Here is a 23362-nt window from a genome sequence, read left to right on the forward strand (position 1 = left end):
AAAAATCGCAACATCTTTTGGTTTACGACATTACCTGCTGTCGTATATGTCAGAAAAGGTAACCCGCATGATTATGCACTCCAGAAGAGTTTATCCAATCGCTGCCTAAATGTTCCACTGCCAGACGTAAGATTATAGCTGCCTTTTCAATTCTACGAGCATGGTTACCGCACAGTTTTTGTCCTGAACTTTCATCTTGAAGCGATATATGTGTTATCTAGTGGGGCAGTAAATTTGTAAATTTTCTGTATTTTTCCAGCTGAAATGCTTTATTATCTCTTACACACGCACAGAACCTTTTTATATGAATTCATCTGGGTGCTATTATTCACCTGTAGCATCCCTGCTAGGAATTGCGGAGTCCTTTTTTACTTCTGACTTGCTCGTTTTGCCTATTTCCAAAGCTGCTAAGATTTAAATCATTTGATTTCATTGAATTTTTCTATGTGTTTATTTCTTTAGGTTCCTAGCTTACGTAGTTTGTCAGCCGCTCGCGTTTGGTAGTCAGTACTCACATTGAGTTATGAGTTGAATGGTTCAACGCGAACGATGCCTTTGTGCTGCGCCTCGGCGAGAAGAGCCAACTGGCCTTTGAGATGGCCCCTGATTTTCGGAATCATGTTGGTTTGTGGAGGTTTGCTTCGGCTGCACAGCTACGTCGAAGTTTCGACCCGTGGGATATCTGGTGAGTTTTTTCAAGATTGTGTATGCCTTGCCCGGTATTTGACATGATAGTAAGCAATGGTTGGACAGAGAGATTCGGTAATAATGTGGCACTATCATTTTCGCGAAGTACTTTTGTAGAACGGTGTACCCTGTCTTAGTGTCTTGAATTGTGTATTTCTACTACTCGCTTCAAGACAGGGGTACCCAGTTAACTTTGGACTGGACTTTAATCTGTGGATACAGATGCATTGTGTGGGCTGTGTGCTATGCATACAATATTGACCACGTCGAACTTCTTGAACCAACTATTCATTTACTTGACGGGATCATATATTTCACAACTTGATTGGCATTTGAAACACATTGAAGTTAATTATGGTAGCCTATATCCGTACAGCATGCTAACATATAAGGTTACAAAATTGCAAGACACATCAACTATAAATTTTGACAACTTCGCGACAATTCTATTGAGTCGAGTAGGTCATAAGGAAAATTATGATAATTGAAGATACTGTTGGTGAAACAGCACTTCAGTATGCTATACACTGGAATAACATTCTTCATGTTGAAGTAAGCCAGAAAAATTTTCGGCCGACACTCGTCAGGGTCACCATCATGAAATCCCGAGTAATTGAGGCGAACAGATGGATTGGAGGCTTAAGTTCAATGTAGGCCTACTATTTTAAGATAATCTACACAAAGTCCTTTTTTTCTGTCATGGGCTGGGTTGGCAAATTTTGGTAAAAGCTGGCTCGTATGTTGCTAGGTATATAAATGGAAATGTGGAATGAATGGTCTCTGACTACTACTAGAAATCTGTCTTCTCAGAAATTTCCCTCGCAAATAGGACTATCCATCAAATGTTCGGCAATGGCGCAATTCATGGTAGTTGTCTGTTCCGATTTAAGTTTCAAAGGATGAACCAATGACGGCATTTTCTTCGAGCAGTTCAAATAAGAAATTATATTAACGAAAATGAAAACAAGCCTATCACTGATCGAAATGTAATTACTGATTTTGTGGTGAAACGCTCAAATTGTCAGACTGGATACTTCGACTTCTGTGTTCTTTCAAAATTTTTCTGGTAATAGATGTCAAGCTGTAGTGCTGACCACAATGTATACTCAAGTCTGTGCAAAATATATTTGTCTTGCAATGGTAAATTTTACAGTATTTGCTGAGCTAACTCGCTTGTATTTGCCAGATTCCTATGGGAGACATTTAAAAAGCATGGAGATGACAGACGCAGAACTAAATGACAAGGTAATTTATTAAAGTTTTGCATCAGCTTACATTGTGGCACTCATTTTTGTACTCAATCATTGCAGGTTTCGGAGGCCCTCCATCGTAAATCTAAAGACTTGAAAAAGGAGATGCAATCGATATCCAGCAAGCTGAAATCAATAAAATCCATGAGAAAGGTTGTGTTGCTGTTCACCCCACATCTTAATAACGTATTCATTCACGTGTTATGTTTTAGAACGAAAAACAGAAGATATTGGAGTCGCTATCTACCGAAAGGGATAAATACCAGGTGATACTACTGAGATAGTGAATGAAAATCTAACGCAGGGCTGTCTATGGATGCGAAATCTTTGCCATAATTTGATATTGTGTCGACTTAAAAAAAGGCTTCCACTTCACCCCAAGTTATAGAGTCCTTGCTATCAAATTGTGGTGAATTTCATTGCCTACCACAATAATGTCATCAGTAGGTCATGACGGTCATAATTAGTCCCCCTGTGTATGGTGTTCTATTTTGTCCCACCAAAGGCTTAAATCTGGGATAAAGTGAACCGCATTATCGCAAGGCAAATACTATCTCATAAGCCAAATTGTGGTACACCTTTCCAAAAATTGTTCTGCCAGTGAGCATAATAATAATGACGATTTATGTTACTCTACGAGAGTGTTGTCATTATTTCTGTGCTTCGCGTAATTTAGTTTACTTATCTGTAATATTAAAATCAAACCTGCACATAACATGCGTAGATTGGGTATGGACCAGCTACTGCCTCTGGACTACATACGGCATTTTGAATTTCTTGTCCTTATTATATTTATTATGTCAGCAATCTGGGCAAAATCCTTGAGTGTTTTTGAAGCATACTTATCAGCAGATAAGCACTATTATGTTGTGTGCTATTATAGTTGAATGAGTCCCTGAAGTAGCAAAGTAGAGTAACCTGGTAGATGATAGGTAATTGCTGCGCTATACTTAACTTGGACGTCAACTCTGTCGTAAGTTCTTGAACCAAGAGATTGCTCAATACAGAATTTATTGTAGATGTTTGCGGTAGGTAGCGTAAATGAGTCTAGTTTGATACGAGATAGACTCAACAGTTTTGCAGTCTCTCGAACGAGAGAGTGGCTTCGTGCAATATTGCGTAATTAGTATTTTATATAGCATGCACGATTTGCTAATTATTGGTTTGTGTGTTAACTTAAACCCATAAGTTGCCGAGCAACTGCACCGTCCCCTCTTAGAAAAGAGAAAAACGATAGGCCAAATGTAAGCTAATCAAGTTAATTAATGTTTTGTAGCATGGAGGTGCATCACATAACGAGAGAAATGTCTAATTTGAAAAAATGATGTCTAAAATTGTGTAAGTCTACTTGATGCAGCAATGAGCAAGTTTTTATTCATTCATTTATATAATATACAGTATTGGCATGAAAAATGACGATACACAATAAAGAAATTAATCCTAACAATATCACTCACGCTGAGCGTCACAATTGTCCATGTCACAACGTGACCGCACAGCGGGGCAAATAAACTTGTTGGTACCTCGTTATCCATACCATCTATTTGAGCATGGTCAGTCAGTCAATATATAACAGTATACAACATACCCGTGGGGCTGGCATATACTGCGTTACTCGGATTCACTCGCTCATGGGCAGACGCGGACGATTCTTCGTACGTGGTCGTTTCTGCTTAGAATTGTGCAGGATCTTGGGAATCCTCGGGCGGAATCTCGGGCTGTGGTCGTTTATCACTGAAGTTATTCTCGCATAATCCATTGGCACATGGTGTTGTTGCTGTTGTGCGTTTTCATCGCCGACAGATGCAATTGATTGGTTTGGTGGTGCGATCTTCTGAGTTGGTACACCATCGGTAGAAGTTGTCAAATCGTTGGTTGATGTGTCCGAATCGATAGTCGGAGTCGGTGGTTGTTGAATGTTTGCATCTGGGTCGGAAGTAGAGATTGATGTCTCGGCGACATTGGTTGGGTTTGCGAGAGATTTGGTATCGTCCTCGAGAATGTCAGAATCGTGGCCCGTACGGATCGTTTGCAGTTCGTTCGCGTCTCCCTGAACGTTGCGAGTAATCCTTTCATCAACCGCATACCGTCGCCGGCGGAGTCGTGCACGGAGGGCCTGAAATGAGCTAGCGGTTGATTCACGATTAAACGTTCTCTAAGCCTATGACGATTACAACGTAATAATCGGCATGAAAAGTGTAAACCCCATAGCATCGTAGCGACAAACCAGCAAGAAAGTAAAAGTTTAAGCAAAGAGTTGGTAGTAGTGGATAAAAAGGATAAAATGCTACAAATAATGGCTTCGGACGCTACTCTTATTGGCTTTACGGGGTCTATTTGGGTAGTGTCATCCTGTCTACTGCTGTTCGAAACGTACGAAGCGGACAGGCTCCGTAGACGATGTACTAGCAGCATGGAACTGGATATGTGAGATAAAACATTATCGTAATCTGTGCTAAATGACGAGTCCATCTTCCTGAATAAATGCATAAAGGTTTCTGTGATGTTGTCAACACGTGGTGAACCCAATAAATCGTCAATGCTGAGGTTCATCGAAAATTGATTTGAGTGACTGAGGCATTGAGTGATGTCAGAACTCCATTTTGGTACTTGAAATAGGAATCACCCACCTTGAATACTCTGGTTGCGTTTGCGGAGCCAGTGTCGATATAATGAGTCTTCAAAAAGGTTGTGTTGTTGTCGAATAATTGACCGAAATAAGTTTTATCTGTCCTGAACGAGATGAGTGGTCGGGCACTAAGTGTTCCGTCCGGGAAAAATAGGTTGTTGTGGACGGTGACGTTTTGCGTTATGCAATGTAGTTTGTATAAGAACGAGTCAAACACTCCTAGTCTCGAATTGTTGGGTGCTATATTGAACGTCGAGTCCGGTGACATTGGGGTCATCGATTTGTGGACGTTGTAAAATTGTTGTTCTATTGTGCAAATGAGGTAGTCCAAGTATGAAATCAGTCTCAGGTGTCTATCCATTGAATCATCATGCAATTCCTGCATCTGTCCTAACAAGAGACGCGTCGAAGTACTTGAGTCGTTGAGTCTTTCTGTCGAAAGTTTCAACTCAAGGGTCTTGGCATCGCTTAAACTGCAGCGGATTAGAATTAAAGAGATTCCACCTATGACGCATACTGCTCGTTTGGGTAAGCAGCGGACCAGACCGTGATTACATTTGCGCACTGATTGAAAAGGTAGAGCCAGGTCGGGTATTTCCACCCAGGATACTTCGTGGTTGCGAGTCGTGTGCATAACAATGTTTGTTCGCATCCTTATCGGCGCCGTAGGACACGCATATTTGTTTGTGATAGAGGGGGCCCATATGATGGTCCCTTGGTCTGTTTGACAGTGCCCAACCTTCGCTTTACGTCCAGAAAGGTCAAATATATCGGCTCTTAGTTTGCTGGTTATTGAATCTTATACAATAGGTATGGTGTGTACGATTAGGTTGGGCAGAAATCCGGACCGTGAGCTGGCCCATTTCCATTCCAAGTGTGGTTTCTTCGTGGTTGAAAGTAATCCGTCAGCTTGTTCAGTCAGCTGTCCGTATGCCGACAAGTGTGTGACTATTGCATGTTGGCATTCCACTAACGGTATACTGTAACGTCGTTCCTCTCCGATATTCTGTGCGTAAGATCAAAAAAAAAACAATGTGTGTCCCAACTTTGTTGCTACAAAGCATATTTTCCCATCGAAACCGTGAAATCGGTTTGTCAAAGCGTATACATTTGCTAGGCCCGACTTTGAGTGCATAATCGGGCCGTGTTCGAATTTGTTTGGTGGCTGAATATCGATCAAATCAGATGCGGCTTCACGTCCACATACGTTAGCCGTAATAGAAATCGGAGAGTCGTTTCCTTTAGTTGGGCGCGCTAACAGCCACGCCGTCAAAACCGACAGGACAATCGATTGCCGACAAAACATAATCCTTGGGTGCGGGCGGCTTGGAAATTGCACGTCCTGTTCTTGTGGTGATTATTTTATCAACAATAGGTCTGCAAGGCAATTTCGAATCGTTACAGTCGTTAACAATTTCAAAATCTCGCTCGCTCAAAATCTCGCTCGCTCAAAATCTGCTCGCTTGAATCTGCAATAATATCTGAACCGGATGCGCTCGCTGTTGGCTCGACTGCATTTTGAAACTGAATTGTATTTTCTGCGTTAGCAGCGATGTTCGTTCGGCCTACATGTTCTGTAGCCACGTGGTTTTCGGCATCGTGAGAATCGGATGTAAACTGCCTGTTTGCGTTCGGTCGAGAAAAATCTGAGATGCCATCGCCGTCGCAATACATGACTTTGACATCGTATAATGCTACGTTACGTGTTTGACCTGAGATTGCGATTTGAAGATGATGTTTCCATCTACGTAAAACCCGGAATGGTCCTAGATAATGCTTGCGTATCCCTTGCATCTGTGATGGTTCCATAACGTATACGCATTGGCAAGGATGTAATTTGTTCGGAAAATAATGTAGGGGAGAGTGGGTAGGTATGGACCACTAAATGTTGCAAAGCTATTAACTTGGACAAACTTGGTCTAATATTCTCAAATTTCGGTATAGACGATCATTAGTTATATGGCTAACTATTACTGGTAGAATTAAGCTAAAATACCCATGTATTTGGAAGTGACATCAAATTCTGTAACAATACATCATTTTTGTAAATAAAAAATAGGCTACGAGGTATGAGCCGGGGGGGTGGTGAGGTATGGGCCGCTGTCTGTATTGAATCAACAAATTCTATTCATATCCTACAAACCTTAACTCCTGTCACAGTTTTGCCAACACTTTGGATATATTGATATAAAGCTGGGCTGAAAGTGGACAATTCATTTATTTAAACTCCCGTATTGATCTTAAGTCGTAGCCTTATGCATAACGAAACAAGATAACTAAAAATATGTAACATGACAATCACTACTAAATCATGCTTCTTTCGCCTCAACTACCCCATCAAATCCAAATGTCACAGCTCTTTCTCTTATTCAAGTGGGAGAGACAAACCATAATACATATTGGAGCATATGATGACATACTGTGCTAACAAACTTGTCTCCTCTTCATTAAAGACAATATTGGAAAACGATTTTGAAATCTTTTTCATGTGAGACTCATCCCCTGTTTTTCCATATACCTGTTGTAGCTCTACCAATTTCCTACTGACGGCATGTTTCTCTTTTTGATACCTCCCATGCTTTAACTTTTCGTATTGCCAAACTCAGATCTGATTCTTGAAACTGGCCTTTTTATGAGTTTCATGATTAACTTTCAAGTGATTGTATATGGGAAAGATAAGACCAACACCTTCTGTATTATAGAGATAAATCTATTTAATAGGACCAATCAAATATTGATTTCAGGTATATGCTATGCTGTCCCATACCCCAGCCTATTGAGGTATGGGCCGGCCCATACCCCAAGCTGCTAAAAGGCCCATACCTCGAACACTACATTTTTCGGATTCTTACCATAATTTCAAGATCCGAGAGATTGGCAAAGCATTAAAACTATTCTCTATAGATAGCATATTTCTATAGCTTCCACACCGTAAATAAGTCTAATCCAAACATGCACATATGTGGACTCAGACCCAAATTCCCTATTTTTAAATAAATTTACTTTAACCGCAAAATGTATATCTCCAGCTGAGTCAAAAAGTCCGCTGGCCTCATGGCTGTGAGTAACATGGGTGAGTCTGGAGCCTTTTTCTAACAATCACAGAACTTGACAAGCATATGAGATGTCACAGTCACCTGATATGGCAGTGGCTCACACCTAAACAGTGGCCCATACCTACCCACTCTCCCCTACATGTGACAGTCCAGGTAAAGCCTGTTTCAGGCGTCGTCCGATGTCTGGGTCAGTCAAAAGCACCCATGTGACAGTGAAATAACAAAGAGACACAAAATAAAGTATGAGCCGGAACGGGTGGAGCAGCCAGGTTTTGTCGAATGCAGGAACGTTACCTGACTTCTTCACATGTAAAAATTCTGCGGCTGAGCTGAATTGTCCAGTGTTATGAGGTACGCATTCCACTGGCACGAATCTGTGTCATTACATGTCTTCGCTTTCTTGCCATATTTATCGCGATACCAGCATAAAGTGAAACGGTGGCCTCCGGTAGTCAACTGAGATCCTACGCCGTTGCGTTGATCAACTTCGTGTTGTAGTTTTAGGACCAGTGCTTTTGAAGATGCTGGTTCCTCGTCTCTCTGACGGTCAGCAACCTTAGCTGTGTGTGTGGTGTTGGTGTGCCACGACTAGCAATTCGTCAATGTTGCTAGTACGGAGTTTAAGCAGTAAGAAGGGCCTTAGACGGTGGTCCACTATATGATGAAATACTGAATTAATCATTCGTCTGCTGGCCACGCAATCTACTAGTCCGTTGTGATATGTGATGACGGCGTCATAAGCCTGTTCAGGTGTAAGATCATCTAATTTCAGAAGGTTCACAATAAGGCCAAAGTTGTTTGCTGATTCCTTAGCCTCCGGTTGGTATCTACGTAGCAATGCTAGCTTCGCAGTCCTGTAGCTGCGTAGAGCTTTCGTGTCGATTGAAAATGTCATAGCACGTTCCAAGACGTGTGGTTTGATATCCAGCATGAGGTAACATGATTTAGCGTGGTCTGTCGTGATGTTGTTGGCTTCAAATGTTAATTCAGCAACTGTCAAAAACGCACTTGGTTTGTTTTCGTCAAAGTTTGAGCGTTCCAATTTATCTACAACAGTAGTCATTTCTATGCGCTCTGTATATTCAAGATCCTGAATAAGTTCAGTATCTGTCTGCGATGGTGCAATTGGTGCTGAATTTACTGGTGGTAGTGCGACATTTGATTGTGCGGATTGTGACTGAGGTGCAGCGTGAGATCGTGCTGCGTTATTCCGTCTGCGGGAAGTAATGTTTGTGAAATCCGGCGCATGTGATGTGCGCCCTGCCGATGTGTGTGGCCCGTCTAAGTCGGGTTCCTCATCTGATGTCTGACCGTCTGATTGGTCCTGTTCAACATTTGTGTCGTCTGGCAGTTCTGTGTCGTCTGCTACTTGTGTGTCACGATTCATTAAAATGTCCATGTTGTGTTTATGCGCCGCGTCGACGTGATCCTTGGCAGTCTGATCGCTGGGTTGGTGTTTAGTCTCGCTAGTCTGTCTGTTGGGTTGCCCTGCGCCTACTTCTACCTTGGGTTTAACGTCCTTACGGCCTGTGCCAACTGGAGGGTTTTAGGTAGTAGTTTTATTCCGTTTGCTGCCACTATCCATGAGAGTACTATAGCATGCACACTTCTAATTGATAGGAAAGGTACACGATAATCACGAATATAATTAAGCGTAAAATAAGCACACAACAATCGAATTTAATCGTGAAATCTGCCGTAGCTATTGCAATGAAAGGGTTACCGGATGGTTGATGGTCCGGTGGTATGAGTAGCCTATAGTCCGTAGCTGCACGATATCGTGGCAGCCGTACGTAATTCAAGTTCGTTGTACTGTATAAACGTTATCCCTTGTTCACAGATCACGTGGTACCATATAGTTGAATAAGTACTGTAGAACGTTATCCCTTGTTCACCGATCTCGGGGCGCCATATAGTTGAATGAGTCCCTGAAGTAGCAAAGTAGCGTAACCTGGTGGATCAGGGGGGGCAACATACGGCCTGCGGACAGTTTTCCGTCTTACATGATAGTGTGGCCCGCGGCCCCAGTCTTCCGAGATTCCCCACTCCTTGCTTACATACGTCATACGTTTTAGTGACTGTATGTCATTATACACATGTAGGCACAGCGAGCGAGAGTGAACCTTACACGTAAATTCGTCGAAGCGAGAAGACTTATTGCATTATAGGCATTCACGATGTACTCAGCCCTAATGTCATTTGTGGTAATCATGATGGTGTCTGTCGACTACAATGGTCATTTACACCATCTATTTCTCTATCTATTCTGCCACTTTATTGCTCATTACTTCAGTAGTCTTTACCGAATTTTTTATTGTCGTAATAGAGATCGTGTTGGCTCTGTCGAGATTGTGAACTATTTGCTTAAAGGTCAGCTATCCTCTTTAACCAGTGTGATAAACTGTGTGAAAGAATCAAACTACTAACCTGACCAATGTAACTTGGTGATTCCAGTAGCAATGTCAACATAAGGATGAAAATACACAGTTAGTTTGATTTTGTAGGATACTTATAGGATACTAGGTCCATAGCCGATATCCAGAATTACGGATACCCGTAATGACCCTGGTGTCTTGTGGGTCAGGTGTAAGATGAGATTAAAGTGTTTTACAAACTTACGCAGGTGAATGAAGCCAAGAAACCTTACTTCTTACGACCGCACGCCTTTCGAAGTGAATACGACATTCCAGCTTTTGCCACATTCACGAGGTCGGTTACTTACTATTAGGGCTTGATAAATTCGAATATCGGGTATCGCGTCTAGTATACTACCATCACTCATTATGACACCATAATAACAGTATGGAAGATATTCAAAGTGCAAATATGGAGTTTTTAGTACCACAAAGAAAATAATGCCAGCTTGACGTCACATTAATGATAATTTAATTTTTTTTTTAACCATGTCTGCCTATTTCCATGTCCCTTGTGACAATGCCGTAGGTTGATCACGACTTCACCGATATAAATGCCATTTCCAGCAAAGTATGTAGTAGGTTGTTCAAGGGAAAATTTTTTCTGGATTCCGTGGATTGGGTGATTACATTGTTGGGTTGCCTAAAACAATGCTAGACATAACATTTGGCTGAATTCCAACCAGTAGAAGCATCCTCAAAGTCGATTTGAAATTTTTGAATTTATTATAAAAAATAAAATTCCTAAATTTTACTGTCAACTCCATGAGATTGTCGACTGATCTACAATACAAGCAAGATGCAAAACAAATTTGACGCAATTCCAACCCATAGAAGCGAAGTTATTCGAAATTTTCATTAATTAATTATTCTGGGACTACCTAACGTCAATGCTATTTTTGCCAGTTCAAAATTTATAACTGCAATAACTTTACTTCTGCTTGTTCAAAGTAGGCAGCAATTGTTATGCATTGTTCTTTCAGGCAATTTAACAATTTCATGGTGTTCAAAGACAAATTTGAATTTTTTATTTTATTTTATATAATAAATCAAAAAAATTCTCTATTCGAGACAAACCATGTTGGCCTTCAGTGCACTGTTAAGCATCAAAATGTCTATCTAGTTGGCTATCCTGTAATTTCGACATGGCGTTAGATTTCTATGTGGCATTCACTGACTGGTTTTTACTTATTTGTCATTGCATTTTGCTTGATGGTAAAGTCCGAAAATATACTGTAAATTCACCATGCATGTTTAGTTAGTGGTGGTCTGCCTCGCTGTTGAGTGGCGTGCGATTTTATTGCAGAAAATCAGTGTTGGACTCTCGGGTACGTCTCGTAAAGCAGCCCGAGGTTCCTCTGCATATGTATACCGATCTCCAGGCCGATTTACTTGAGGTTATCGACGTAGCTGCAAAGGCTGTGAGCAGTCCAGACATGGAATTTGTGGAAGGTACGAACCAAAGATAAGATTGTATTTGGTTTATTCTTAATGGAGATTAGAATTTTGACGTGATTTGGATTTACGTTGTACAATCTAAAAATAGTACATGGAACCCTGTGTTATTCTAAATTTCATGCTGGTAACGTCATATTTTGTGATTCGATTGTTTATATACAATGTTCTCTCCAATTCTCTGCCAGTTGCTGACTAATACCCCTGACGAGTGTCAGCTGAAAATATTCGGGTTCATTTCAATAGTAATATGCTATTCAATCGCTTATAATTCGGGCGTGTAATTTCGAATATCTTTCAAGCATGTTTTGAACAAATTTGAATGTAAATTCGGCTTGGTATGGTAACTCTACACTTCTCTGTATATTATCGTTCATCATGTATAGAACGGTGTCATTTTAAGATTGCACGTTGTCAGTATGGAGAATTCTCAGAGTTCTTTTTTTCGCCGTGGCTCTTGATCATAATTTGAATGATAAAAGCCCCTGCGCAAAAATAATGCATGGTGCAGTTTCTTTGCGCAATGCGTACATCGTTCATATCTGCATATTCTTGTGTTGATGTCATTCCGGGGAACTCTCACTATAGGTGGTGAAAGACACAGCCTCGTTACAGAATTTCTAGAATTTTGACTGACACATGATTTTACTGCAGCTAATACAAGAGGAAACATAGAAATGTGTGTTGCTGAACCACACAGTGAACATTTGAACATGCATACCGAAGGAATTTCTGAGAGGCTTTTTCAAATTATCGTTCATAAAAGCCCGTACCATTCAAGTCATACTGTTAAAGAGGGCTTGGCCGTACGTGTAAGATTTGGATTTTATCGGATATGTTCCTCGTTTTTCTCAGGTATTTACAGACTTCAGCACGATGCCGGCACTCATTACGAATTACTCTTTGGATCCACTGTAAGTTTGGTTTTGTCTTCGAAATTGTCTTCTTGAATATTATCGAAATTGGCAACGAACACATCGGGCTATTTCAATAGTGCGGCCTGAGACTAAGCACGTATACATCAGCGAAGGGAAGTTTTGCGAGTTATCAGAACAGGATGTGCCGTATCAATTACATTAAACTCTTTGTGACAGAAATGCAGTTGTTACTGGCGACACATTAGCACAGGGTTTTAACCAAGTCACGAGGTTCCGGGTCACAAGTCAATCTCACTTTTGGAGTTTTGACTCGAGTCAAGTCGTATCATTTTCAATTCACCACCGAGTCAAGTCCAAGTCGACGAGAAGAGGGTTGAGTCCGAGTCATATTGTTGTGACTCGAGTCCGAGTCCAAGTCATTGTGTTGACTGCTCAGTTTTAAGTTCAATCCAGTTCAACCCACTTTTTTCTACTCTGCTCGAGTGATATCGAATGACTCGAATTCATAATATTAGTCATTTTCCTCGGTGCTAAATGTCTCTGGCCCTATTTCCCAAGTATCAGGACTGATAGACGAAATACCACTAATGTGGTGACTTTACTATTCTTGAAAGTTACAATGAAATGTCCGTCTTGGCCGTCCTAGTCTTGAGTCATATGACTTGGTTCGAGTCATGCACAATGACGCGAGTACAAGTCGGTCGATACACAAAATGACTCGAGTCAAGTCGAGTCACCAAAAACCGTGACACGAGTCATTAAAACCCTGCGTTGGCACGATCTGTATCTGATTCATTAAGTGTAACCTTATCCTAACTAATTGTTTGTGATTCAATGACCGTCTTCGGCATTGTCGGTCAAATAAATCTGTCCCTTCGCGAACTTGAATTATTTGTCACCCTAATGAACGCCTTTTTCATTTGTCAATCGGTTCTTTGTCTACCAGATGCGAGCACGGACTTGAGTTGAAGGATTTTGGGATTTTTAAAAAATTTTACAATGTTGGAATGGGTTTGAACTTCAATATTAAATTTCAAATCATTTAAAAATAACGAGCGACATGAAACAAAATAATCCTTTCCCCGCAATGTTTTGGACTATACTACTTGGGGATGAATCTGGAATCTATTCAAATATATTAATTTTACTCTGCTTTCGGGTCTGCCCCCTTTATTGGAATCCTGCGATGTTTTCCAGGTCAATTCGTCTGCTGCTTTACGGCTGGTGTCGCTGTTCCGGCCATTTGCACGGCTGGACAGCGTATCGGTACGTGGTCGGGACTCGACGGAAACCGTTCATATTATCGTGCCTCTGCTTGGTAGAGGGGACTCTTTGAGGTTGGTTACGCAGTTGCTGGTAGCGCAAGGATTACACTATGACTTCAGACGGCTGCTTGTGTTTTAGGGCTGTTCCAAAATAGTTTTTTTTTTTAATTTTACTGGCTACTTGATAAAATTGTTAGGTTACCTAAAAAAACGCTGCACACCAATTTTGGATCAATTCCAACCAGAGAAAGCGAAGTTATTATACTAGAAAATTTTGGATTTATTTAATGATTATTGAAATTTTTCAAATTTGACTGGCTACCCCCATGTTAGGTTGCCGGAACATACGATGCACAAAAACTTTTGCTCAATACCTACCACTAGAAGCGGTGTTATCGAAGTAGGCCTACAAAATTTTGGATTTATAAGAAATAGTATTTAAGGAGGTAAATTCATTCGTTATTTAATATTAAAGATCTAACCACCGTAAATATTGCGATTTCAAATCCGAAAGTTTGAACATCAATAGCTTCCCTTCTACGGGTTAGAATTAATTCAAATTTGTTAGGCATCGCTTTCTCCAGACAACCTAACAATCTCATGGGGTAGCTAGCAAAATTTGAAATAAAGTTATATTAAATATTTTTTAAAAAATCCAAAATTTTCTACTAAATTAAATTCGCTTCCACTGGTTGAAATTGAGCCATCACTGGCGTGCAGCATATTTTTAGGTAACCTAACAATTTTATCAAGTAGATCCTAACATTTGAGAATATAGTTATTTTTAAACAGCCCTATTGACCACCTTTGGTGCGAACACCAACCAAATGCTCCATTTGATTAAAATTCGGGCCAGTCTGGAGTATTTCTGCACCTTCTCAATTGGCTATAATTAACAATAATAACCTAATTCTACCTCGGCCGCGTAATAGGCCTACACTCTTTTGAATGCATGTTATCGGATGCAGTTGGTGACACAGCTGTGAATCTATTTTATTTATACAGAAAATTTATGCAAACATTTGAACAAGAAGGGATAGCGAACGACGGCCATGTTCACTTGACCGTCGTGTGTTACGGCAAGGAAGCCTTGACAGACGCCAAGACGATACTGAAAGGCGTGGGGACCAGACGCAATTTCAAAAGTTATCAGATCATCGATGGTGGCGTCGTGGAATTTTCAAGGGGAAGAGGTGCGTTTATACCAATTTTCCTCACTTTTAGCAGTTTCTGGCCGCATTTCCAAGTACCAGTACCAATAGACGAAATCCCAATAGCATGGTTACTTGACCATTCTTCGAAATTACAATGAAATGTCGGTCTTGCTAGACCCAGTCTCGAGTCATATGACTTGGTTTGAGTCACACACAGTGACTTGAGTACAAGTTGAGTCAATACAAAAATTGACTCGAGTCATGACTCGACTTTAGTCAGACTTCAGATGCGATTTTGCGTTGACTCGACTTGGCTTGGGATATCATGGAGGGGTGGTGCATGACTTAGAAAGCCTTACGAGGCTATATCTGCACTTCTTTGTCCAGCGGCATATGCACATCATGCACTCATGGTATGCATGTGCAGTTGTGCACAGATAGTGTGTATGTATATGCCGCAAAATTATCAAGGACAAAAATATACAACGTCCTACTCAAGACGATATCTCGCTAACGGTAAAAAAAGGTCTTGTATTTGCGATCTTGCATTTTTAGACATGTTCAAATCAACTGAATAAAATTAACATAATTAGACCTAACAATAACCTTGAATCATTTTTGAACAATTGTGTATGTTATTTTCTGTCTTGAATTAAATTCATAACCTTTTAAATTGTAATATGAGTAGACTAGGTTATTTCTGATAAGAAAAATAATTGACCTTCAAATCTAGCAATAATTCCATAAATATGCTCCTACTTCATGTAGTTCTGACACCTGTTGAATTTAATGCCGTTTTCGGCCAGAAACTGAAACTAACTTGAAGCCTCATTTTCAGCTTTGCAAAAAGGCGCCGAAAGCATAACCTCTCGCGATTCGCTGATGTTCTTTTGCGACGTCGACATGCATTTCTCCGCCCGTTTTCTTCAGCAATGCCGCGCGCGGACTTGGCTAGGTGAAGTGTGCCGTGCTTACTTGCTCCGGTGTTAGTCGAGTCAAAACGAGAGAATTTAGGACAGTCTGGAAGGTACTTTCGTAAACTGAATGACAATCTAAACCGAGCAACTCTTTATCCATCTCGTTTTTACTATCAATAGATTACATTAGATACAGTTTTCAACATTTTCTTCATGTTTCAGTGGCCTAAAATTTGAGCGTGCGACACAATTAACAGTGACCCCAGCCGTAACCTCGAAATTGACTCTTAGACCAACCAACCCTAATCCTAACCCAACTATGAGCGTATCTGTAACCCACGTGCTCAAGTGTTGCATGATCTAGTGTTGCATGCTCAAGTGTTGCATGACCAAGTGTTGCATACTCGTGTAATCCTTGGACCATTTCCCATTTCCTTTTCAAATTCCCATTCGAAGGTTTGTAGTCAAAGTGAGAACGTTTTGAAATGTAATCTATCAAACCTGGCTACTTGCCAATGTTATGTGTTGGCGGTTGGCACTATGTCTTTTGTTAGCATTGTGTATTGATATTCACTAGTTGGGATAGCCTACCTGAATAGCCATCGAGTAATCGAGCCGTAACAGTATCCTTAGGTTTGAAACTCGCAATGATGAATATTAAATCAACTGTAACAGGGCTACTCGACTGGCGGACCGCAGTTCGAAGGCGGACCTTTCAGTGTTGAATCCGCATTTAAATAAGCAGTGCAAATTTTAACTGTGTTTGGGTCTATTTACAGCTGCTTACAGCGTTTTCGATTATGAACTTGATAAAAAATAGATTTAGCATCCCGTAAAAACCTTCACCACCGCCTTCGACTCGCTCTCACCACTTTGGAAGATTCTGTAATAAAAAATGCCAATTGTCACACTAGCTGTGGCGAACTTTCGCTGGCTCTTTTACGAATACCTCTTTACCGGATTTTGCATTTAGATATGCCGTATTAGATTTGTTGGGCTACAAATCATTCCGTGATAGTTATGACGGACCTAAGCAAATTTTAAACTTTTGTTGCTGAACCTGCGCTAATAATAGTTTTGGAGTACAGCGAATATAGATGTCATGGCCCTCGCTCGTACAATTTTGACGTATATGCATTAGGGCTGCTCAGAAACAGTTTTTTCTTTGAAATTTCACTGGCAATGTGATAAAATTATCAGGTCGACTAAAACAACACCTCACACCAAACTTGGCTCAATTCCAACCAGTAGAAGCGAGATTCTTGCAGTAGAAAGTTATGAACTGTGTTTTTGAACAGCCCTAAAGGCCATGTACTGCACAGTATTCTTATGAAGTCCAACAAATGCTCTCCGACCTGTGTATATCTAATGGCCGCTTGCCATTAACCTTTGCTCTTCCAGGTCAAAAAGTGTTCTACCCGATGGTCTTCAGCTTGTACAACCCCGACGTGGTGTACAAGGGCAAGCCGGTCCCGTCCCTGAAAGACCAACGTGTCGTACGCAGGGACAACGGATTCTGGCGGGATTTCGGATTCGGGATGACCTGTCAGTATAAAGGGGACTTTGATGATATCGGTAAGGTCGACCGACTTTGAAGAACACATTTTAGCGATAATCGAAGATATAGCCTAGAATTTGATTTAAATTAACCTGGATAGCCGTGATCGCCGACTACTAGTAGATAATGCAGGGATGTAATGACTCGAGTCCTTTTTTCAAATGTGTAAATGACTTGACTTGAGTCAATTTCTGTATTGACTCGACTTGCACTCGAGTAATTCAGCATGACTCGAGACTAGGACCGCCAAGACAGACATTTCATTGTAACTTCGAATAATAGTAGGCCTACAGTAACCACACTATTAGGATTTCGTCTATTGGTGCTGGTACTTGAAAATGCGACCTGAAACTGTTAAAAGTGAGGAACGTTAGTAGGCTATATTATAAATGCGATCCATTTGATATCACCAAACAGAGTTGTAAAAAGGGGGTAAACAAGAATTTAACTGGAAACTGAGCGGTGAACACAAAGACTTGGACTCTAGCCACGATACCATGACTCGGACTCGACCCTCTGCTCTTGGACTTGGTGTTGAATTGAAAATGACTCGGCTTGACTCGAGTCAAAACTAAAAAAGTTAAATTGACTTGTGAATCGGAACCTTGCGACTTGGTTGCAACCCTAAGAGAATGGTACACCCAACAATCGTTTATCCAAATTAAAAATTGCCGGTACGTTTTCTTCGGCTAGATTATTGGAAATCCATCATGGTGATGCGATATTTGGTTATGTGTTTCTCTAATAGCTGCTGACGCGAACCCCCGACGAATATCCGCCAAAAATATTCTGGTTCATCTGAATATGAATATTTGGATAGCTTCTCCGAGATACAGAACTTCAATATGCAATTGAATAGTATATTCATATTGAAATGAACCCGAATATTTTCGGCTGACACTCGTCAGGGGTAATCGTCAGTAAATAGTTGAGAATTGAAAGGTACATTGTGTATTCAATATCAGTACAAGTTAATGTGATGGGTTTCGACCCAATAAACCCTCCCCTTGTTACTGTCAGTAGTGATGTCTGTGAGCCAGCAACAGCTGCGACAACATCACACAATAGAACACTGGTACAACGACTCACGCCAAACGGCGACACTTGTTTTCCATATGTTCCACAAGTGTTTTGTTGATACACAACTAGAACTGCTCAAAAAACAATTAGTTAGATTAACTAGATAGGTAACTTAAACCAGTGTGTACACGGTAATTCATAACATTCCGGCCTCATAGTCCAGGGGTGGGCAAACTACGGCCCGCAACACCGCTTCGTGCGGCCCGCGAAAGTCTCAAGAAACATTGTAAAAATATGGATAAAATGCGTAAAATCTAATAACTGTGGGTGCTTAATAGGGCTGTTAAAAAAAAACGCTTCCTGCAGATTTCACTGGCTACTTCATGAAATTGTTAGGTTGGTGAAAACAACGCTGCACACCAAATTTGGCTCAATTCCGATCACTAGAAGCAAAGTTATTGCAGTAGAAAAATTTCCAATCCAAGATTTTATAATAACTAATTGAAGAGTTAGCCACCGCAAATACTATTTACTTCAAACCCAAATTCTATTACTGCAATAACTTCGCTTCTAGGGGTTGGAATTGAGCCAAATTTGGTGTGCATCATCTCTACTGTTAGCCTAATAATTTTATGGAGTTGACAAAAAGACTTTGAAAATACATTTTTCTGTTTTTTAATGATAAATTCAAGACTTTCTACTGCAAGAAATTCGCTCCCACCTGTTGGAATTGAGCCAAAGTTGGTGTGCAGCATTGTTTTCACCAACCTAACAATTTTATCAAGTAGCCAGTGAAATCTGAAGAAACCGTTCTTTTTTTAACAGCCCTAGTGCTCAATACCCCTTTTTTATTTATTTCAACATGATAATGATAAGTTATATTCTTACGATAGTACTCTAGTTACTTCTTACCACGAGGCCCATGCATTTTGAAAGGTTTCAATTGCTAAACATCACAGAAGGTGGAACGTAAACGACTTAATCCGAACCAAGAACGTGATTTTAGATTGGCAACACGATCAAGTTCATTACTTTTAGTGCTGCACTTCGAAAATCCGATTCGCGAGTGTGCTAGATAGATTCGTTCTTTGTATTTATCGAAGTATTTTTATATATGATAATTACATATTGTACTAGCGTATTTACAGGTAACATGGTTATCCTGCTGTCAGTATCGTGTGTCCCGGAGTTCAACCAAAAGTACAACCAGCAGATCGCCGCTCACAGACTCAAAAATGTACCTCTGGTTCTGTGAATAGGGGCAACCGAATTTCGTCCCTAATTTGGACAATGATGACGCCCAGCTTATAAATTCTTGTCAATGTTTCCAAAGCGTATATGTTAATAACTACACCATAACATATATATTATTTACATGTATTCGGTCACTATATAATTTGGCTTAGTATCCCAATTTTACATAGTGCAACATGCGAAAGGATTCAAATGTTGAATGCGGCTCGCGAGCTAAAAAGTTTGCCTACCCCTGTCATAGTCTTATATCATGTAATCCAAGGTGCCGTCAATTTGTTTTATCACACAGGCGGTTTCGACCTCACCATCAAAGGCTGGGGATCTGAAGACGTGCTGTTGTACAGGAAGTACAGCCGTTCGCCGAAATACCAGGTCATACGAAATCCCGTCGACACTTTGTTCCATCACTGGCACCCGAAGCACTGTGACAAATCGCTTTCGTTGGGTAAGAATTCGCCATTATGCGTTGGCTTTTAATGCCCTAAATGTGGGCTGGTTTGTTATGGTTACAAACAGGGTTGGGCTGTATGATTCCAAATCCATCGTTCTGAGCTAATTCATCAAGTAATCTCAAAATCCTTTCTGTAGTATTCATTATTTTTCATTATCCGTGATTTTATGGGAGCCCTGGCTTTCGAAATATCAATGTTATAAAAGCTGGGTATTCTAACAGCTAGTCGCATCCCAGCAAAGCATTCAAAATAGCGAGTATCATAAAAGAGAGGCATCCATCACAGCTCATACTATGAATTTTCTCAAAACTTGGAAATGACTCGAGTCAATTTGTGTATTGACTCGACTTGGACCAAATCGTATGACTCGAGACTCAGACGGCCAAGACCGACATTGCATTGCAATTTCGAGGAAAAGTAAAGTCGTCTATTGGTACTGGTACTTGAAAATGCGACCAGAAACGGCTAAGAGTGATGAAAATTAGTATATTATGAATGGGAACCATTTGATATCACCATACAGAGTTACAAAAGTGGGTTTAACAAGACTTTAACGGGAAACTGGGCAGTCAACACAATGACTTGGACTTGGACTCGAGCCATAATACCATGACTCGGTGGTGAATTGAAAACGACTCGATTTGACTCGAGTCCAAACTATAAAAGTGAGATTGACTTGTGACTTGGTTACAACCCTGATATCAGACTTGGACAACTAGATAATTCTAGTTGTCTAATTTCACTAAATTAGAGCGAAATGCCAGTAATCTAATTCTAATCTAATTTGTGAAATGCTTCCATGCTCTAATTCTAATTCTAATCTAATTTGTGAAATGTTCGTATGCTCTAATTCTAATTCTAATCTAATTTGTGAAATGTCCGTATTCTCTAATTCTAGTTCTAATCTAATTATTGTTTTCCTGAAAATGCCTTTTTGTCCGAGGCATATTGCACTATTGCAGTGAGTTAAAAAGAATATCCCGCTTGCGCAGGGAAATCCAGTGCCAAGCCGCCATCGCATTACTTACACCGTGCAGTCATAGTAGATATTATGATGAATATAGCCTGCTAGAGTAGCTTGTAGCCTGCGAACAGCATTCTAGTTTCTAAAACTTTACGTTAGTACATTGCCATTCTGACTAACATATGGGCGATGCCCATGGTTACCATAAAAGAAGTAATATTTTATTAAAGTATAGTAAAAATCGAGCCAAGCTTGGTGTACAAGAGTTACCCATTCTCATGTTTATGGGAATGCACTATTGTTGTTTTTATTAAACAAAAATATGAGGCGCCTATCGCCTCACGGCCTTTTGCACCGCGCACTGTGATTTGATGTGAACGGCATTTTGCTGTATTCATTTCCCATATACAATTTCATTCCATTTCCAAGTTTTTGCGAACTAAGTATAGCACTAATTCTAATTCTAATCTAAACTGGAAAAGGCTTAGTAGCTCTAATTCTAATTCTAATCTAATTTGAAAAAGCAGTGTAGCTCTAATTCTAATTCTAATCTAATTTGGAAAAACTGTGCAGCTCTAATTCTAATTCTAATCAAGTTTGAAAAAAACTGTGGAGCTCTAATTCTAATTCTAATCTAATTCAGAAAAGCTGAAAATTTTCTAGTTGTCCAAGTCTGCCTGATATCATTGCCCTGACCAAATTGTCTATATTTTCGGAATCAGTGTGACAAATCTCGTTTCTTAAACAGCTCACGATAGCTCCTAGCTCCTTATACAACACTGCACTGGCTGTTAACTTGTGTTTGCCTCAAGCGCGTTACGTTAATTTCGATTGTCTCTCACCAGAGCAACACAACGCCTGCCTACGGAGTCGGTCTATAACGGAAGGCTCGCAAGTGCAATTGGGGATGCTTTACCTCGAAGAAAAAGCCGGTAAATCGTGATAGCTGGGGTTCGCGGCCGGAATTGACTGCAGAACCACAAAATATCTCTGTGCCGTATTACGAGTCACCCGGTTACGTTGACGTAAGAATTTCAGGTATCGCGCGATTACCGAATCTAGTATTGTACGATGGCACGTGCCTGTCGCAGATTACTGCGAGATTTGTCAAGTTCATTCCACGATATTCTCCGATAAGTTCCAGTCCTGCAGAAATACGAAGCCTTACTTGAATCATGTCTCGTTTGTAATAGTGGCAGCGATTCGTCTGTGTTAAGCCACCTTTATGAAATATCCTAATGTGTACTTTGTGGCGATTGTGCCGGTTTGTAATGTCCTATTACAGTGGTTCTCAACCTTTTTTATTCGCGAACCCCCTCCCCGAAGTTTTAGTTTAAATTCAGCTCTATCATCGTGTAAATAGTAACTGCAGGCTAGTGATAAACAGCGACAAAATGACATTTCTTGAGAATAAAATCATACTATCTGTGTAGAAATCGGGAAGACTTTTAGTATTCCAAAGCGAATTCTGTGTAGCTTCATTTCTCTTCATCCTGTTTCTGTGAGTCCTGACGTTTTGGCAGTTGTGAAGCAAATAGAAACTAGTTTTTCAACCATTTTGCATGTTTGGAGGGTTCGCGGACTCCCAGTTGAGAACCACTGTCCTATTATAATGAACTACTTTACTTTAGCGTCAGCGAACTGTTGAACTTGACAGCAGTGTATTTATGTGAAAGCCTCATATTGCCACAGCATTTGCCTTACATTGTTGTATGAAGCTGTTTTGTTGGGTCCACGGACATATGAGCATGCCACACAGTAGCATGCGGCCGTCAAGCATGTAACTCTGAACATGTCAGTTGAAATTTGGGTTAGGCTTAGTTTTTATGCCTTGATCACCGATAGCTGTGAAGTAGAAGAAGCCTAGTATAAAGTAATAACGACTTGAAAAACTAGTGTAATTAGGCAGAACCTACTTGGAGTAGGCCTACTTCAAATGTAGAGTACATTCTTCCTGACTGCCTCTGAGTGAGAATTAATAGCAAGGTCAAAGTTTGTAGCCTACCATTCACACAAGCAGAATGACAATATTGATAGTTACAATTGCCAAAATTTTCATTCTTATAGACTAAACCTACCACTATGGCAGTTCGTTATGACCTCTCTGCACGAAAAGGTCATTTCTATGAGCATTGAACATGCGTAGCAGCAGGCTGCATGTTTCGTATATCGGGATAAAGCAAATGTAGATTTATGAGCTTTAACGTTGGGAAGAAAGTCTAAATAATAATTCCTGCTGATAATATTGTTTTTCGTCGCTTGGTTATCAGATAAAGCATACCGTACTTTTTTGCTTGAATCGGATCATTACGTTCCGTACTCAGCTCATATTCGAGTACTCCAATAGTTTTGAAGCAGCATGCTCAAATGTCGCACTTCACTGTGTCACATGTTCAAATGTCCTTTGAT

General features: G+C 40.4%; 1 protein-coding gene across 1 annotated transcript; it reads left to right on the forward strand.

Annotated features, from left to right (window-relative positions):
• Positions 1-71: 71 nt before the first annotated feature.
• LOC145435671 (chondroitin sulfate N-acetylgalactosaminyltransferase 2-like) lies at positions 72-22482 on the forward strand. The gene is made up of 13 exons (XM_080312963.1): positions 72-685; positions 1874-1932; positions 1998-2090; positions 2150-2203; positions 10246-10331; positions 11343-11488; positions 12347-12405; positions 13567-13706; positions 14640-14827; positions 15627-15743; positions 17107-17280; positions 19827-19982; positions 21799-22482. The coding sequence occupies exons 1-13, from the start codon at positions 550-552 to the stop codon at positions 21894-21896; spliced, it is 1506 nt and encodes a 501-aa protein (XP_080169089.1). The 5' UTR covers positions 72-549; the 3' UTR covers positions 21897-22482.
• Positions 22483-23362: the final 880 nt, after the last annotated feature.

Source organism: Botryllus schlosseri, chromosome 3 (assembly GCF_051294905.1).
Source record: "Botryllus schlosseri isolate E-star chromosome 3, Bs_hap1, whole genome shotgun sequence".
NCBI lineage: Eukaryota > Metazoa > Chordata > Ascidiacea > Stolidobranchia > Styelidae > Botryllus > Botryllus schlosseri.